Source organism: Callithrix jacchus, chromosome 1 (genome assembly GCF_049354715.1).
Source record: "Callithrix jacchus isolate 240 chromosome 1, calJac240_pri, whole genome shotgun sequence".
In the NCBI taxonomy this organism is placed as follows: domain Eukaryota; kingdom Metazoa; phylum Chordata; class Mammalia; order Primates; family Cebidae; genus Callithrix; species Callithrix jacchus.
The window spans coordinates 213,414,387-213,429,317 of record NC_133502.1 but is presented as its reverse complement, the minus strand read 5'-3'; the positions used below and the strand labels follow the sequence as shown (position 1 = coordinate 213,429,317).

The following is a 14,931-nucleotide window of genomic DNA, read 5'->3' as shown; positions in this document are numbered from 1 at the left end:
GCACTCCAGCCTGGGCAATAGAGCAGGACTCCATCGAAAGAAAGAGAAAAAGAGAGAGAAGGAAAGAGGGAAGAAAAGAAGGACAGAAGGAAGGAAGGAAGGGAGGGAGGGAGGGAGGGAGGGAGGGAGGGAGGGAGGGAGGGAGGGAGGAAGGAAGGAAGGAAGGAAGGAAGGAAGGAAGGAAGGAAGGAAGGAAGGAAGGAAGGAAGCAAGCTATGTGGAACCAGAGATGAGCCATAAGCGTTTTCCTTAGGTAATGCAAAATGCAGAGTGGTGGGTGGGGGGAGTGAACCTGAGACTCCTGTACCCACTGGAGACTCTCAATGGAAGCTACCCTCTAAGGAGAGAGTGGTTCCAACCACATCTGCCTGCAGGCACAGGGATCCCTCTGGGAAATCTGGGCGGCTGCTTCAGAGCTCCAGGTGGAAATGTTTAAGAACAGTAAAAACGTCTCTTATAAAGAGGATTCACAACCATTTGCTCTCCTGCGGTGCCGAAATGTACACAATCCTCATAGACAGGAGAATCCCAGCTCAGGAAATTACATTAAATGTGTCTGGTCAGGGATAAGCTAGCACAAGCCAACATTCTTTGTGGAGGAAAGCAACCCAATGTAGGCCTTCAGGGTTCCTACAGATGAAGCACAACCAAATACAAACTCTCTCTCTCTCTCTCTCTCTCTCTCTCACACACACACACACACACACACACACACACACACGGATCAAATCCAAGGAGACAGGCCACCATAAGGGGAGAGCCAACAGAAATAGCAAATAGATTCAGGCCTCTGAGAACTGCTTTAAATAAACGAAATGCCAGGCACGGTGGCTCCACACCTGTCATCCAGCCCTTTGGGAGGCCAACGTGGGCAGATTGCTCGAGACTAGGAGTTCGTGATCAGCCTAGGCAACATGGGGAAACCCCATCTCTAAAAATATACCAAAATTAGCAGATGTGGTGGAGCACGTCTGTAGTTCCAGCTACTCTGGAGGCTGAGGTAGGAGGACCACCTGAGCCTGGGAGGTCTAGGCAGCGGTGAGCTGTGATATCGCCATTGCACTCTAGCCTGGGAGACAGAGTAAGACCCTGTTTGTTGGAAGGAAGGAAGGAAGGAAGGAAGGAGGGAGGGAGGGAGGGAGGGAGGGAGGGAGGGAGGGAGGGAAGGAAGGAAGGAAGGAGGAAAGGAAGGAGGGAAGGAAGGAAGGAAGGAAGGAGGGAAGGATGCAAATTAAGAAAGATTTAATAGAATCAGGAAGGTGATCAAAAAGGAAAAAGAGTCTATTGGGGAAAAAAAAAGGGCCAGACAGATTTGAAAAAGAACCAAATACGCCTTTACAAGTGAAAAAACAGAAATGTTAAAACCGAATTCAACAGCTGAAGAGAGAATCAGTGAATTGGAGCATAGAGATGAAGACATTTCCTAGGATGCAACACAGAAAGATAAAGAGAGAAAATATGAGAGAAAGGCAAGGAGGCTGGGAGGAGAGAGAATGAGTGAGACTAATGTGCATCTAATGAGGATTCCTAGAATTCCAGATTCCTGGATGAGGTGGTAGTAAGTGGGGGCAGTGGGTGGGGGTGCAGCGCACGGCGGTTCCAGGAAGAGGGAATGGTACATGCAAGGCCCGGAGGAACCTAAGCAAAGCCAGTCTGCTAGAGCCCTTGCTCTGTGCTGCCTTATGCAGGGCAATGCTGGGGCACAGACGGAGCTTAAACACTGTCCCTGCCCCAGCAGTAGGCAGTCTGGTGGGGAGCCAGCCACAATGAGGTGGACAACCATGCTGCTGCCTGGCCAGCTCCATTTCCCCTACAACTGCTAACTATACCTCTTCTCCTCCCCGGCTCTCAGGCCACGTGGACCAGGTAGAGCTAGCCCTAGTCTTTCATGCTTCAGGGATAGACATGTGACTTTGGCCCGGTCAACGATAGCCAATGAGGTCCAGTTCTGAAACTTTTATAAGAACCACTGGCCAAAGTAAATCTCTGGTTCATCCAGGGTTGCTGACAGGGGAAAATGTTGGTCCAGAACCACCATGAGATGGAACCAACATAAAGAAAGGCCCCCTTTAAACCCTGGATCCAAGTTTCCTGAAGATACCCTGGACATAACAGTTACAGAAGTTAATCGATTTCCTTTTCTGTTTGAGCTGGTCTGAGCTGTTTTTTCTGTTATGTATAACTCCCTGCTCTGCCCATGAAACAGAGGGAAACCCCAAGGCTGGAGACCCCATGGGAGGACCTGGCCCAGCCTAGGGGTCAGTGAGGCTTCTCATAGGAGATGATAGCCAGGCTGGGTTAACAGTTGCACCAGAGTTAGCTGGAGGGAAGAGGTGCGCCCGGGCAGGCTGGTGCAGGTGCTGGCTGCCTTCCCAGGAGTCGGGACAGCTCACTGGCTCCTGGGTACAGTCTCTGCCCAGGCAGGCCCTGGGCTCCCAGGTCAGCTCTCAGCAGCAGCTTCTGAGAGCCTCAGGGCTTGGCAGGAGCAGGAGGCCTAAAGAGGGGACAACTGCAAAGCACTGCATCGGGCTGGGGCAGGCCAGCCCCCCAAGGGTCCTGTTCTGTGACTCACATCAGTGCCAGGAACTCCAATCTCAGGATCCACCTTGGCACCTACCCGTTCAGTCTCTGGCAGATCAATCTGCTGTTCAGTAGGCTGCACGGGTCTCTGTGCCCTGTGCCTGTGTCACTACCGGCCCAGACTCCCATGCCCAGCTTAAATGCTTTCTCCTCCAGGAAGCCTTCTCTGGCCACCCAAGGCATACATGTTCCATCCTGCCTCTGAGAACCCTTTGAACCCAGGCTGCCGTGGGATGGGGTTACTTGTAGGTAGGTTGTATTTTCCTTTGGTTCGTCTCTGTCTACTCTGGACCCAGCTAGGACCTGGCAAGAGCTCCTGATAGAGTAAGTCCTAGTCAGAGAAAAAAATAAAGGGCACCCAAATTGGAAAACAGGAAGTCAAACTATCTCTGCCAGTGATACGATCTTCTACCTAGAAAACACTAAGGATTCCTCCAAGACTCCTAGATTTGATGAATAAATTCAGCAAAGTCTGAAGTTACAAAATCATTGTATACCAGTCAGTAGCACTGCTATACCCCAACAGTCAAGCCGAGAATCACAAGAACTCAATCCCCTTTTTTCCCCTTTGAGACGGAGTCTTGCTCTGTCACCCAGGCTGGAGCGCAACGGCGCAAGCTTGGCTCACCGCAACCTCTGCCTCCTGGGTTCAAGTGATTCTCCTGCCTCAGCCTCACAAGTAGCTGCAATTTCAGGTGCCTGCCACCATGCTCAGCTACTTTTTGTATTTTTAGTGAATATGGGGTTTCACCAGGTTGGCCCACGCCTCTGGGAGGCCAAGGTAGAGGGATCGCCTGAGGTCAGGAGTTCAAACTCAATCCCTTTTATGGTACCTACACACAAAAAGTAAAGTGCATAGGAATACACTTAACCAGGGAGGTGAGATATCTCTACAAAGAGAACTATAAAACTCTGCTGAAAGAGATCACAGATGACAAAAACATGTGGAAATACATCCCATGTTCATGGATCACAACGATCACTAGTAGGAAAGTGAGCATACTGCCCAAAGCAATCTACAGAGTCGCTGCAGTTCCAGTCAAAATACCATCATTCTTCATAGAATTAGAAAAAAACCTTACATTTCATATGGCATCGAAAAAGAACCCGAATAGCCAAAGCTAATCCTAAGCAAAAAACAAATCTGGAGGCATCACGTTACTCCACTTGAAATTACGCTACAAGGCTGTAGTAATAAGACAGTATAAAGGCAGTGTCTGCCGGTATCAATGTAGATCCATAGACCGATAGAACAGAGCAGAGAACCCAGAAATAAAGCCAGATACTTACAGCCAACTGATCTTCCACAAAGTACACAAAAACATAAACGGAGGGCTGGGCGTGGTGGCTTGCCCCTGTAATTCCACCACTTTGGGAGGCTGAGGTGTATAGATCACCTGAGGTCAGGAGTTCAAGACCAGCCTGGCCAACATGGTGAAACCCCATCTGTGGGAAGGAGAAAAGTTCCTTTTTTAAATTTTCCTTTTTTTTCTTTTTTTGAGAAGGAGTTTTGCTCTTGTTACCCAGGCTGGAGTGCAATGGCGCGATCTCGGCTCACCGCAACCTCCGCCTCCTGGGTTCAGGCAATTCTCCTGCCTCAGCCTCCCGAGTAGCCTGGATTACAGGCATGCACCACCATGCCCAGCTAATTTTTTGTATTTTTTTTAGTAGAGACGGGGTTTCACCATGTTGACCAGGATGGTCTCGATCTCTTGACCTCGTGATCCACCTGCCTCGGCCTCCCAAAGTGCTGGGATTACTAAAATTTCCTTTCTTGTTAAAGAATAAGTGTGCTAATAATTTTGTTAAGCCCTATCCTCTGTAGCTGTTAGACATGCCATGCTTACGGGCACATAGTACATTCTGTGTCCTTGTACTTTAACCAAGATATCTGTGCTGGACGTGCCCATGAGCACGACCCAGCTCTCCATTGGTTTCACCTGTTTAGAAAAGTTTTAGGTTGTTAGCCAATTGGGATTTAGTTTAGATTGTGAGGTCTGGCTCCAGCCAACGGAGATCAGGCACAGCAGTAAGGACGACCCCGAATGTGTAAGGAATAAATTTGTGTGTTTTCCTCTGTTCTTTGTACTCTCGTGGCAAGATGGCTGGCGAGGGTCCCCTTCCTGCAGCCCAGGAAGTAAAAACTGCGTTGCTGAGAGATCCTTTGTCTCCGTGCTGATTGTTCTTTGCAGCACGGAACATCTATTTCCAGCAGCCGTCCAAAGTTCTGAGATTACAGGAGTGAGCTACCATGCCCAGTCAAAAGTTCCTATTTTGAGGCTTTTTTTTTCATTAATATTTTGTAGAGACAGGGTCTCACTATGTTGCCCAGCCTGGTCTCAAACTCCTGACCTCAAGTGACGCTCCCATCTTGGCCTCCCAAAGTGTTGGGATTACAGGCATGAGACACCACACCTGGCGTTTGAGGCTATCTTAAAATTTCTGTTTTGTTTTGCATAGAAATGCAATTTTTTTTTTTTTTTTTTTTTTTTTGAGACAGAGTCTCAGCCTTGCCCAGGCTGGAGTGCAATGACGTGATCTCGGCTCTCTGCAACCTCCACCTCCCAGGTTCAAGCAATTCTCCTGCCTCAGCCTCCTGAGTAGCTGGGATTACAGGCACTCACCACCATGCCCGGCTAATTTTTGTATCTTTAGTGGAGACGGATTTCACCATGTTGGCCAGGCTAGTCTTGAACTCCTGACCTCATGATCTGCCTGCGGCAATTATTTTTATGCATTGTGTTATATACAGATACCTTGCCTCCTGTCGACCCAAAGTGACATCAAGGAGCTCTCCTAAGAGTTTATTTGGGAAGAGCAAGGGGATTGCAGTCAGGATGTGTGTGCCATGCCGGTGGGCATTCTGGGGGCTGTTTGGGATGAAGGTGACACTTTAAAAGGCAAAGAATTCCACATGAGCTGCTCTAGAAAGAAGTTCACAGGTCACGCCGCTCACGGCAGGAGGCAGTGCTGTTCACTGCGGGAGTGGCCATCGCTGGGCGGGTGCCCGGGTGGGCACCCCCGTGCCAGTGGGGGATTCGGAAGCTGCAGTGCTGAGGCGCTCCTGGGTGAGTCCTGCTACAGGCAGGCCCGAGAGGGCTTCCTCCCGGAGGAGGAACTCAATCCCGCACAGAGGGCCTCCCCGTTTGACTCTATTTTGTACCAGCAACTTCCACACTCGTATTAAGATAATTTCCCTGTGAATTCAGGGATTTTGTCACCACCAGTTACAAATAGTAACAACTGAGTGTCTTCCTTACAACTGTGTACTGTCCAGCTCCTTCCTGAGTTTTCGATGCCAGCTGTGACGTCCAGTAGGTTTGAGCACAGAGGTGGCGGGGGCCTGGGCCAGCTCCTGCCTGAGGGAGTGGGCGAGCTGCCCGTCACTGCCTCTTGGCTCTGGCCCCACCCCGCCGCCCCTCTGTGATCCAAGGTATCTGCTTCCAGCTGATGTGAACCCGAGGGCCCCTGGAGGAGGGCAGAGCTGGGCTTCCTGGTTCCAGAGGTTTTGAGGGCAGATTTCAGATTTCAGCGCTGGGTGGCTGCCGCCTGTAGCCCTTTCCCCAGGTGGCTTTCCCAGTTCATGCCCACTCAGGACAGGGTCTTGGGGTCCTTCCTTGGCTGCGCCCTTAGTCTCTGGCGCACCCTGTCCTCCAGCCCCACTGGAGCTCACAATTCCACAGAGTCTGCTGCCTCCTGGAGTTCTGCAGGGCGTGCAGAACAGACCACAACCCTGGGTTCCCAGCATTGCTCACTTTGATCCACGTGTGGCCCTCTCTGATTTGCTCATTTATTCATTAAATTCATCCACTAAATATTTAAAAACACATAGCAAGTACCTGTGACGAGAACCCCTGGTCCAAGAATAAAATCCTCAACACTTTGGTTCCTCTGGGCTCTGTCCCTGATGCACCCCTACGCTGGGTAACCCCTCTTCTGATTTGCAGCCAGAGTGCCAGCTTCTGCTGGAAGCTCTGCAGCACCCGGTCACCCCAGAATAAAAGTCATAGAGGGCACCAGGCCTGCCCCACAGGTGAGTGACCTTTCCTTTGTTTCACACCCATCTGGTAGCCAGGTACAGCTAAGAGATGCCCCTGAGTAATGTAAAATGCACACATTAAAACATGTAGGATTGCCAAGGAAACCAACTGTACTGAAATAGTTATCACAATCGCTCGTAAAATGGTGACAGAGGCAATGTAGGCACCTTTACTGACATTAAATGATGAAATATACACGACAGGTAAGTTGTCAGTTTTAAGCACAGAGGATGTGGGCTGAGGGTGGGTTGAGCCCTCGGAAGCCCTTGGCAGGCCCCTCTACCTCCTTCATGGTCCAGCTCCAGTGACACCTGCCACGGGCCCACACTGCCCCCAGTCTGTGTGGAGGGGTCTGTGTGGGTTGCCGATGGGTTAGGTAGGTCTGACCCTTGTTCCAAGTTAGGGGCAAGCAGGGGGAGGACATGTTGAAAAGAGGACAGAGGGGTGGGTGGAAGGGGTCGGTGGATACCACAGCATGGACGTGTGGTGGGAAGGATGTGATGGTGTGTTTGCCGGGTTCCTAGCCCATTACTGCTGTGTCCCAGCACCAAGGACAGGGCCTGCTATGTATGGCTGGCAGAGTGGGTAGATGGCTGGGTGGGTGGATGGATGGATGGATGGATGAATAAAAGGATGGACTGATAGGTGGATGAATGGAGAGATGAATAAATGAATGGGTGGGTGGATGGATGGATGGGTGGGTGGATGGATGGATGGATGGGTAGATGGATGGGTGGGTGGATAGATGGATGGGTGGGTGGGTGGATGGATGGAGGGGTGAGTAGATGAATGGGTGGGTGGATGGACGGATAGATGGGTGGGTGGGTAGATGGATGGGTGGGTGGATGGATGGATGGGTAAATGGATGGGTGGGTAGATGGATGTGTGGGTGGATAGATGGGTGGGTGGATGGATGGAGGGGTGGGTAGATAAATGGGTGGGTGGATGGATGGATGGATGGGTCGGTGGGTGGATGGATGGGTGGGTGGATGGATGGGTCGGTGGGTGGATGGATGGGTGGGTGGATGGATGGATGGATGGATGGGTAGATGGATGGGCGGGTGGGTGGATGGATGGATGGGCGGGTGGGTGGATGGATGGATGCATGGGTGGGTGGGTAGATGGCCGGGTGGATAGATGGATGCGTGGGTGAATGGATGGATGGATGGATGGGTGGGTGGATGGATGAATGGGTGGGTAGGTGGATGTATGGATCAGTAGGTGGAGGGATGGATGGATGGGTGGGTGGAAGGATGGGTGGGTGAATGGATGGATAAATGGGTGGGCGAGTGGGTGGATGGGTGGGTGGATGGATGGGTGGGTGGGTGGCTGGATGGGTGGGTGGATGAATGGATGGGTGGGTGGATGGATGGATGGGTGGGGAGGTAGATGGATGGATGGGTGGGTGGGTAGATGGATGGATGGATGGGTGGGTGGGTGGGTGGATGGATGCGTAGGTAGGTGAATGGATGGGTAGGTAGGTGGACAGATAGGTGGGTGGATGACGGATGGGTGGGTGGGTGGATGGATGGATGGGTGGGTGGATGGATAGATAAATGGATGGATGGGTGGGTGGGTGGATGGTTGGATGTATAAATGGATGGATAGGTGGGGGGATGGAGGGATAAATTGATGGATGGGTGGGTGGGTGGATAGGTAGGTGGATCAGTTGCGGGCTGGCTATGTCGATACAGTGTGCATACGTCCTACTCTCTGAGGCCGTGCCCCTTAGGGTGGAGTGGCCCACCAGATCTGGTTTCCACCTGCCTCCAGCTCCCTCCCTGTGTAACCTGGGGAGGTCTCTGCCTCCTAGGGGGCTCTTGTGGGCTTGAGGCACAGGAGACTAGGCACCACCACATGTACCTGGCAAAGGCCTATACTCAACTCCAGGGGTTTCAAAAGCCAGGCAGGTCCTTGCACCTTTCTGTGCCCAGTATCAGCATCTGGACAGACCAAGCCCCAAGTGTTGCTGGGAACCCCTCCATCCAGGATCCCCAGGCAGGCAGGACACCACAGTGGAGTGGGGCCAGAGCCTGCACCCTGACCCCAAGGCGCTGCCTGCCTCCACCTCCCTCACCCCACCCCACCCTGCAGTCCTTGCCCCTCGAAACCTGGTCTCCTGTCTTCTGGAACTGAAGTCCTGCCTCCTGCTGCCAGCGTCCGATGCCCATGTCTGACAGGACTCGGCCCTCAGCCCACCTCACCCCACAGTGTCGCCCAGGCTGGGTCACTAACTGAACACCCCGTAGCCGGCAGCCGTGGGGCCCCAGGGAGCGGCGGGCTGGCAGGGGCACTGAGGGCCTGGGGTTGGTGGCCCAGCTGGGTCCGGCCACCTACAGTTCTTGTGGCCCTGCCAAGGAGGTGGACAGCCCTGAGCCTTAGCACAAAGCATTTTAGGTTTATTTAAATAAAAATTATAATTTATACAAGACTTCTTCTTTAAACAAAGTTTTCTTTAAAAAATGTTACAGGGAAGTTTTTTCATCGGTTCTTAATACGGTCCAATCCTTTTGTTGAACAAAAGTCACACTGGCAACGATTATTCACAGATCCAAAATAGACTCAGGCTTCGGACATAAAAAATTGAACATTCATCTAGTTCAGTGATTAGTCATAGAAATTAAACATCTGCCCAGATGTACACAGTTTGGTAAAAACTACAGCTTCTCTCAACGGGAAGCCCAGAGCCTGCGCCAGTCTGAGTTCTGCTCTGAGGACCTCCAGGGAGGGGCCTGTGCTGGCAGCCATGGCCCTCCCTCTCCCCGCTTCCCGCAGCCGGCCCTGCCTGGAGGTCTGCGGCCACACCCGGCAGGTGCTCAGTTTTCATCTCCCTTTCTCCAGAAAAGGGACTCAAACTAAACCACACGACTCTGGTAAAGGAGCCCCATCGGCCCCAGGGAGCCCTCCTGCTGTGTTTGGGGACAGAATCTCAGCACCTAAGAAGAGGCGCTCACCAGCCTGGAGGCCCTGGACCCACCCTCAGGCACTGCCCAGCCCAGCCCAGGGGAGAAGGGTGTGACATCGACTGTAGCACTGCCCCTACAGCCACCCCTGGGGGTGGGTCAGCACCTGTGTTGCCTTCTTGCCTCAGGCAGTGAGGTGGGGTTCACTGAGGTGGGCCCCCTCCCCTGGTGCACCCCTCGAGGGGCCAGACCCATGGCTCAGAGCGGGTTCTGCCCCCATTCGTCACCTGGACGCCGATGTCTGTGCAGCCTAGAACTGAGGGGGTTCTGCTGCCCGGGATGGGATGTGTGCTTAATCTGGTGGTCGGCGCGGCTCCCTGCAAAGCACCCCGGCCCCAGCGTGTGACCCTGCAGCCCCCAGGAAGCAGGTGAAACCAGCCCGTGCCCCCGGACCCCTCACCCACACCAGGAAATGAGGATTGGAGCAAAGGTAAAAATTACATCTGAAAAATGATATAAAAATAAGAAAAACAGCTTGCTCTCTGTAAAAAATATAATCTTCTGTTTTTTCAAAAAACAACAATCTCAACGACACCCAAGGGACGAGCTGAGGGGGCTGCGGAATCCACCCCAGCAGACGCGCAAGCCACCTCCGTCCACGAGGCCCAGGCCTCCTTTCCCTCCCTTCAGCCCAGTGCAGGACGCCCCAGCGAAGCAGGCCTGTGGGGTGCTCCCTCCACAAACCCACCTTGTTCCCAGGAAGTGCAGGCTTCCCTGGGGCGGGGCGGGGGCTGGGAGGGGTCTGTGCTGAACTGGCACGACTAGGCACGTAGGGGAGGGAAGACTGTGCCGCCTCGGCTGTAGACAGTGCAGGCCCAAGCCTCTGGGCTCGGCTCACAGGCGCTCCCTAAAGCACAGGAGCTGCCCGAGCGGCTCCCACGGCCCAAAGGTGGCTGCAGCCTGGGCCACCACGGACCCGGAACGCTGCTGCCCGCTCCCTCCCCCCACCAATCCAGGCAGCCGCAGCCTAGAGGCCACGGGCTGGACAAGCCACAGTGCTCAGAGCACCCCCGACAGCCTTCTTGGATGTTCTCCTGGGCCTTCCAAAGAGCCAAGTGTGAGAAAGATGTGCTCTTCCCTGCACACCATCCTGTGCCCTTACTGGTCACCCGCCACAGACCTCCCGGCCGGCGCGTCAGGCAGAGAGCAGCAGGCGCCCTCACTGATGAGGGGCTGAGCGCCCTGGAGGCTGGCGAGGAAAGCGCCACGGAAGACACCGAGGGCGGGCAGAGGGCGGGCAAGGGGTGGGCCCGTCTCACTCTCCTGCTCCCATGGAGCGAGTGTAGAGCACAGGCAGGGACGCTGTGCCCGGCCCTGACCCAGTGCCAAGGGCAAACCCAGCAGGATGGTCTTGTGGAAGGGGAAGGAGGGCTGCCAGGCCCGTCTCAGTGGTTGGTGAAGCGCCCCCATGTCCCTCCTTGATGACATCTTCCTGTCCCCAGGGGGAGGGGCCTGCACTCCTCAGCTATGGCTTTGGTGGTGGACGAGCTTCCGGCCTCTGGAGAGCAGGACACAAGGTTGCGAGAACCTCTTGGGGCAGCCAGAGAGGTTTCTCTGTACAGGCTGGAATGGAGAAGGGCAGGGCCCGGGGTCCTGTACGTCCTCTCCATGGGCCCCCGAGGGCCTCTGCCCCCCCAGTCCACAGGTGTCCCTTAGAGGGACACCCCCGTCCCTGTGAGCCCTGGCCCCTTCATGGCCAATGAAACGCAGAGGTCAACACAATAGAACCACAGGTCCAGGAGAATTATTGCAAAAGCTCATGAGGATGTCCAATTGTCTCCACTACCAAATTGTTAAAAAAAAAAATTCCAGCAACGACCCGGGCAAGTCAATACTAGCTGTCGCCGCCGGATGCTGCCGCTGAGGTGATCTTGATGTACTGGCTGAAAATGGTCTCGAAGGCCTCATCCCTGTGCACCATGGCGCCAAACACGAGTGGCTGGCAGGGAAGAAATGCCAGCAGTGAGCGGGGCACAGCCAGGCTGGTGCCAGGACCAGGACCAAGATGAAGTCCAAGAGCAGCCCAGGCCAGGCCAGCACACAGTCACATGGGTCTGGGTGCAAGAGACAGATGTCCCCCACCACCCAGCACGATGGGCTCCCAGCCTTCAGGAAAAGGGAGCCAAGCGGCAGAGGGGAGCCAGGTCCAGGCCCGCGCCTCCCTCCCCCCGAGTCACCAAGACAGGACCCGTGACCAACATCCCTGTCTGTCCCGGGACTCTATGCCCCGGCAAGATTCCACCCCAACCTGGACGCGGCCCCAGGCTCCGGTTGCTGCGAGGGGGGGCGGCTTTGTGCCCTGCTGCCCAAACTGAAACGCTGGCTGGCTGTCCCATGCTGGTCCCAGGGTTGCTCAGAGCCAGGCCCCTGGGCCCACACCGACCCCTTGGTGACCCCTGCCCGGCACTTACTTTCTGGGTTGATGGCGTGGAAACGGCAATCCCCATGCCTGAACCCGGGAGGACAGACAGGACCTTGTAATGAAAGACAAAGCGTGGCTGTCACTGCAGGTCTCTCCTGGGGGACAGGGAGGCACAGACCTCTGCGGGCCCAGGGCATCCTCCTCCACTGGGCACACAGGCACCTGGGACTTCCAAGCAACAGACGGTAAGGACCTGTGGGCACCTCCCCACTTTGTGGCCGAGACACAAGACCTGTAATGGATCCGTCCCACCCAATTCCACAGCTGGCCTAAGGAAGGTCAGAGATAAGCAGCCTCAAGGAGACTGACAGTGGGCACTGGGCCCCAGAACTCACTCTCAGGGCCTGGCACCAGGAGGGGCATCTGTCAGCACTGTCAACCGCAAGAGGCAGACTGAAAGGACCCCAGCCCTGAACTCACTCCTTCTGGTCACCTGACTGTGCACTTTTTTCCAGAGCCGGGTAGGGGAGAGAACCACAACTGCCATGGGCTAGGAGAGCCCGCTGTGCCAACGCAGACATGGCCAGGATGCTTGGAGCTGCGAGGGGCTGGGGGCCCTGACACCCTGGCGAGTGTGCCTGCCGCTGCCTCACTGAGCCTCCTCCATCCACAGGCACCTGTGGCACGTCCACCTGCTCATTCCGTGTGACGGCATACGAGGGAAAATGCTAAGAAAATGCCCAGAGCGGATGCAACCATCTGAGCTCTTACCTGAAAACTGCATCCCAAGCAGAAGCTCAGGGTCCCTGGAGCTTTCTTTGCGGGGAGGGTCCCAGATACGAGAGGTGGGGAACCCAGCAGCCAGAGCAGGGCTTGGGCTCCCGACCTCATGGGTTCCAACCCAGCCCCTCGACTTTGAGACACACGGTCCAGCCAAGTGGACCCCAGGACAGGGGCTGACCCACAGGGATGTGGGGACTAAGGTCAAGGAAACGGACCATGGCTGGCGTGGCTGCGCCGCCCAGATGCTGACAGAGGCTGGCAGGCTTTCCACAAAGCCCGAAACAAAGTGGGCCCTAAGGGGGCTACAGCGACACTGGTGGACGTCTACACATGGCACCACCCGCCGGATGGCACCACCCCCAGATGGCACTGTCCCCTAGACGGCACCATCCCCCAGATGGCACTGCCCACCCCAGATGGCACCATCTCCCAGACAGCACTGTCCCCTCAGATGGCACCATCCCCAGATGCACTGCCCCCTCAGATGGCACCATCCCCCAGACAGCACTGTCCCCTGGGATGGCACCATTCCCCAGACAGCACTGCCCCCCCCAGATGGCACCATCCCCCCATGCTACAAGTGACACCAGTGAAACCCACCAGCCTCCTGGACCGAGGCTTTTTTGTTCCTAAAACCAAAAGGTGACAAAGGAAACGCAGGGGAAGCACCAACCTTCTGGATGTCCGTGATGTCCACCAGCTTGATGACTTTGTTCCTCTTTGAGGACCCGGATTTGGAGCTTTCGAAGCATAAGTAACTGGAAGGGGAACGGACAGAGGCACCGCCTGCTCCTGAACCAGAACGAGCTCCCACCAGGTGGGGGAGTCCAGGATGCTGCCCCTCAGGCCCCCGTGGGTGGACAGCGACACTCCCTTCCCACCAGACAGAGCACCTGTGAAATGCTCCAGGCCACTACTCTGTGTGAAACCTGAGACTGCCATTCTCATGACACTGGGCCCCTGGGATTCCCAGCGAGAGACACAGGCATCCTAGAGCCCTGGCTGGGAGTGTCCAGGTCACCTTCTCTGCAAGAAGCAGAGGGGAGGTGGAGACGTGGCCACTGCTGCAGTGTGGGGGACAGGATGGCCGAGGGCCAGGCAAGGCCAAGAATAGACCCCATCCCTGGGCTAGCTCTCCCACTCCCACAACAGGGTTTGGGGTGTAGCAAGGGTAAGTCTTGTTCTAGCAGAGAAAAGTCAGAGCCCTCTTCTGGCTGCTGCGTCTCAGACAGCAAGGACCCGGGCCTCAGCTCTAGCAGGTCCCCACAGAGTCCCCTCCTTGGGAGGCTGCCCCCCGCCTCCATGAACTCTTTGGGCCCCAGATGAGACAGCATCCCCGCCGGCCTGAAGGATGATGGCAGTGCCAGCCCAGGCCATGGGTGGCTTGGAGGCAACACCTTTCTTTGGGAGCCCAGACAGCCAGCGAGAGTGGAGCGTGGGGGAGGCGGGGCCCCCACTCAGGAAAGCCTGCATTGGGCCAGCCGCGCCCTCTCAGGGCCCAAGCAGCCTCCTGCGCCCCCTCCCCCGCAGCCACGCAGGCCCTGTGGCCGCACTCACTTCTCCGTGACGTAGAGCACCCCGTTCCTGATGTAGTCTGTGGGCATCTTCCGGTCCCTGTTGATCAGGCAGCAGCGCCAGCCGTTCTCGCACACTAACGGGAAAAGGCCCGCCCGTCACGCAACACTGGAAATACCCAGCCTCCGGCCCGACGCGGGGACCCGGGAGCCCCGACTCTCAGAGACTGACATCCGCCCCCTGCGTTCATGTAACACCCACAGTGAGAGGAAGGCGCGCCGGTGAGAGAGGTGGCCCCGGAGGGTGGAAAACAGATGTTTCCTCTTCACCAGGCACCGGCGAAGTGAAGGCGCCCAGGCCGAGCAGAGAGCAGCAGAAGTCTCTGTGCAGCCGGCAGCTCCCCAGGACGCCACCTCCACAAGGACCGGCAGGGCCACGGCTCAGCACAGGACGAAGCTCAGTTCTCCGCAGCTGCTCATCACACACCCCGGGGTGCGCGGTTTAAATTAACAGGAAAACCCTTCGGGAAGGCTGGCCTGTCCCCAGGAAGGGTGACATGTACCCGGATTCCTGAGTCACCTGTCCCCAGACACGATGGAACCAGGGCAGATCCCCTGTCAGTGCCCTGCAGGCCGATGCCTCGCCTTGGACTGTGTCCCCAGCAGGCCGCCTGCGGTCAGGGGGTGTG

At 55.6% G+C, this 14,931-nt stretch overlaps 1 protein-coding gene across 1 annotated transcript in view; it reads right to left on the bottom strand.

The window, feature by feature from the left end:
* Positions 1 to 8,998: 8,998 nt before the first annotated feature.
* LOC100407810 (GRAM domain-containing protein 4) overlaps positions 8,999 to 14,931 on the bottom strand; it is a 41,243-nt gene continuing 35,310 nt past the window's right edge. Inside the window, 4 exon segments of the mRNA XM_078343440.1 lie at positions 8,999 to 11,522; positions 11,995 to 12,057; positions 13,402 to 13,486; positions 14,286 to 14,379. Coding sequence (XP_078199566.1) covers positions 11,418 to 11,522; positions 11,995 to 12,057; positions 13,402 to 13,486; positions 14,286 to 14,379 — 347 coding nt within the window. The 3' untranslated portion in view covers positions 8,999 to 11,417.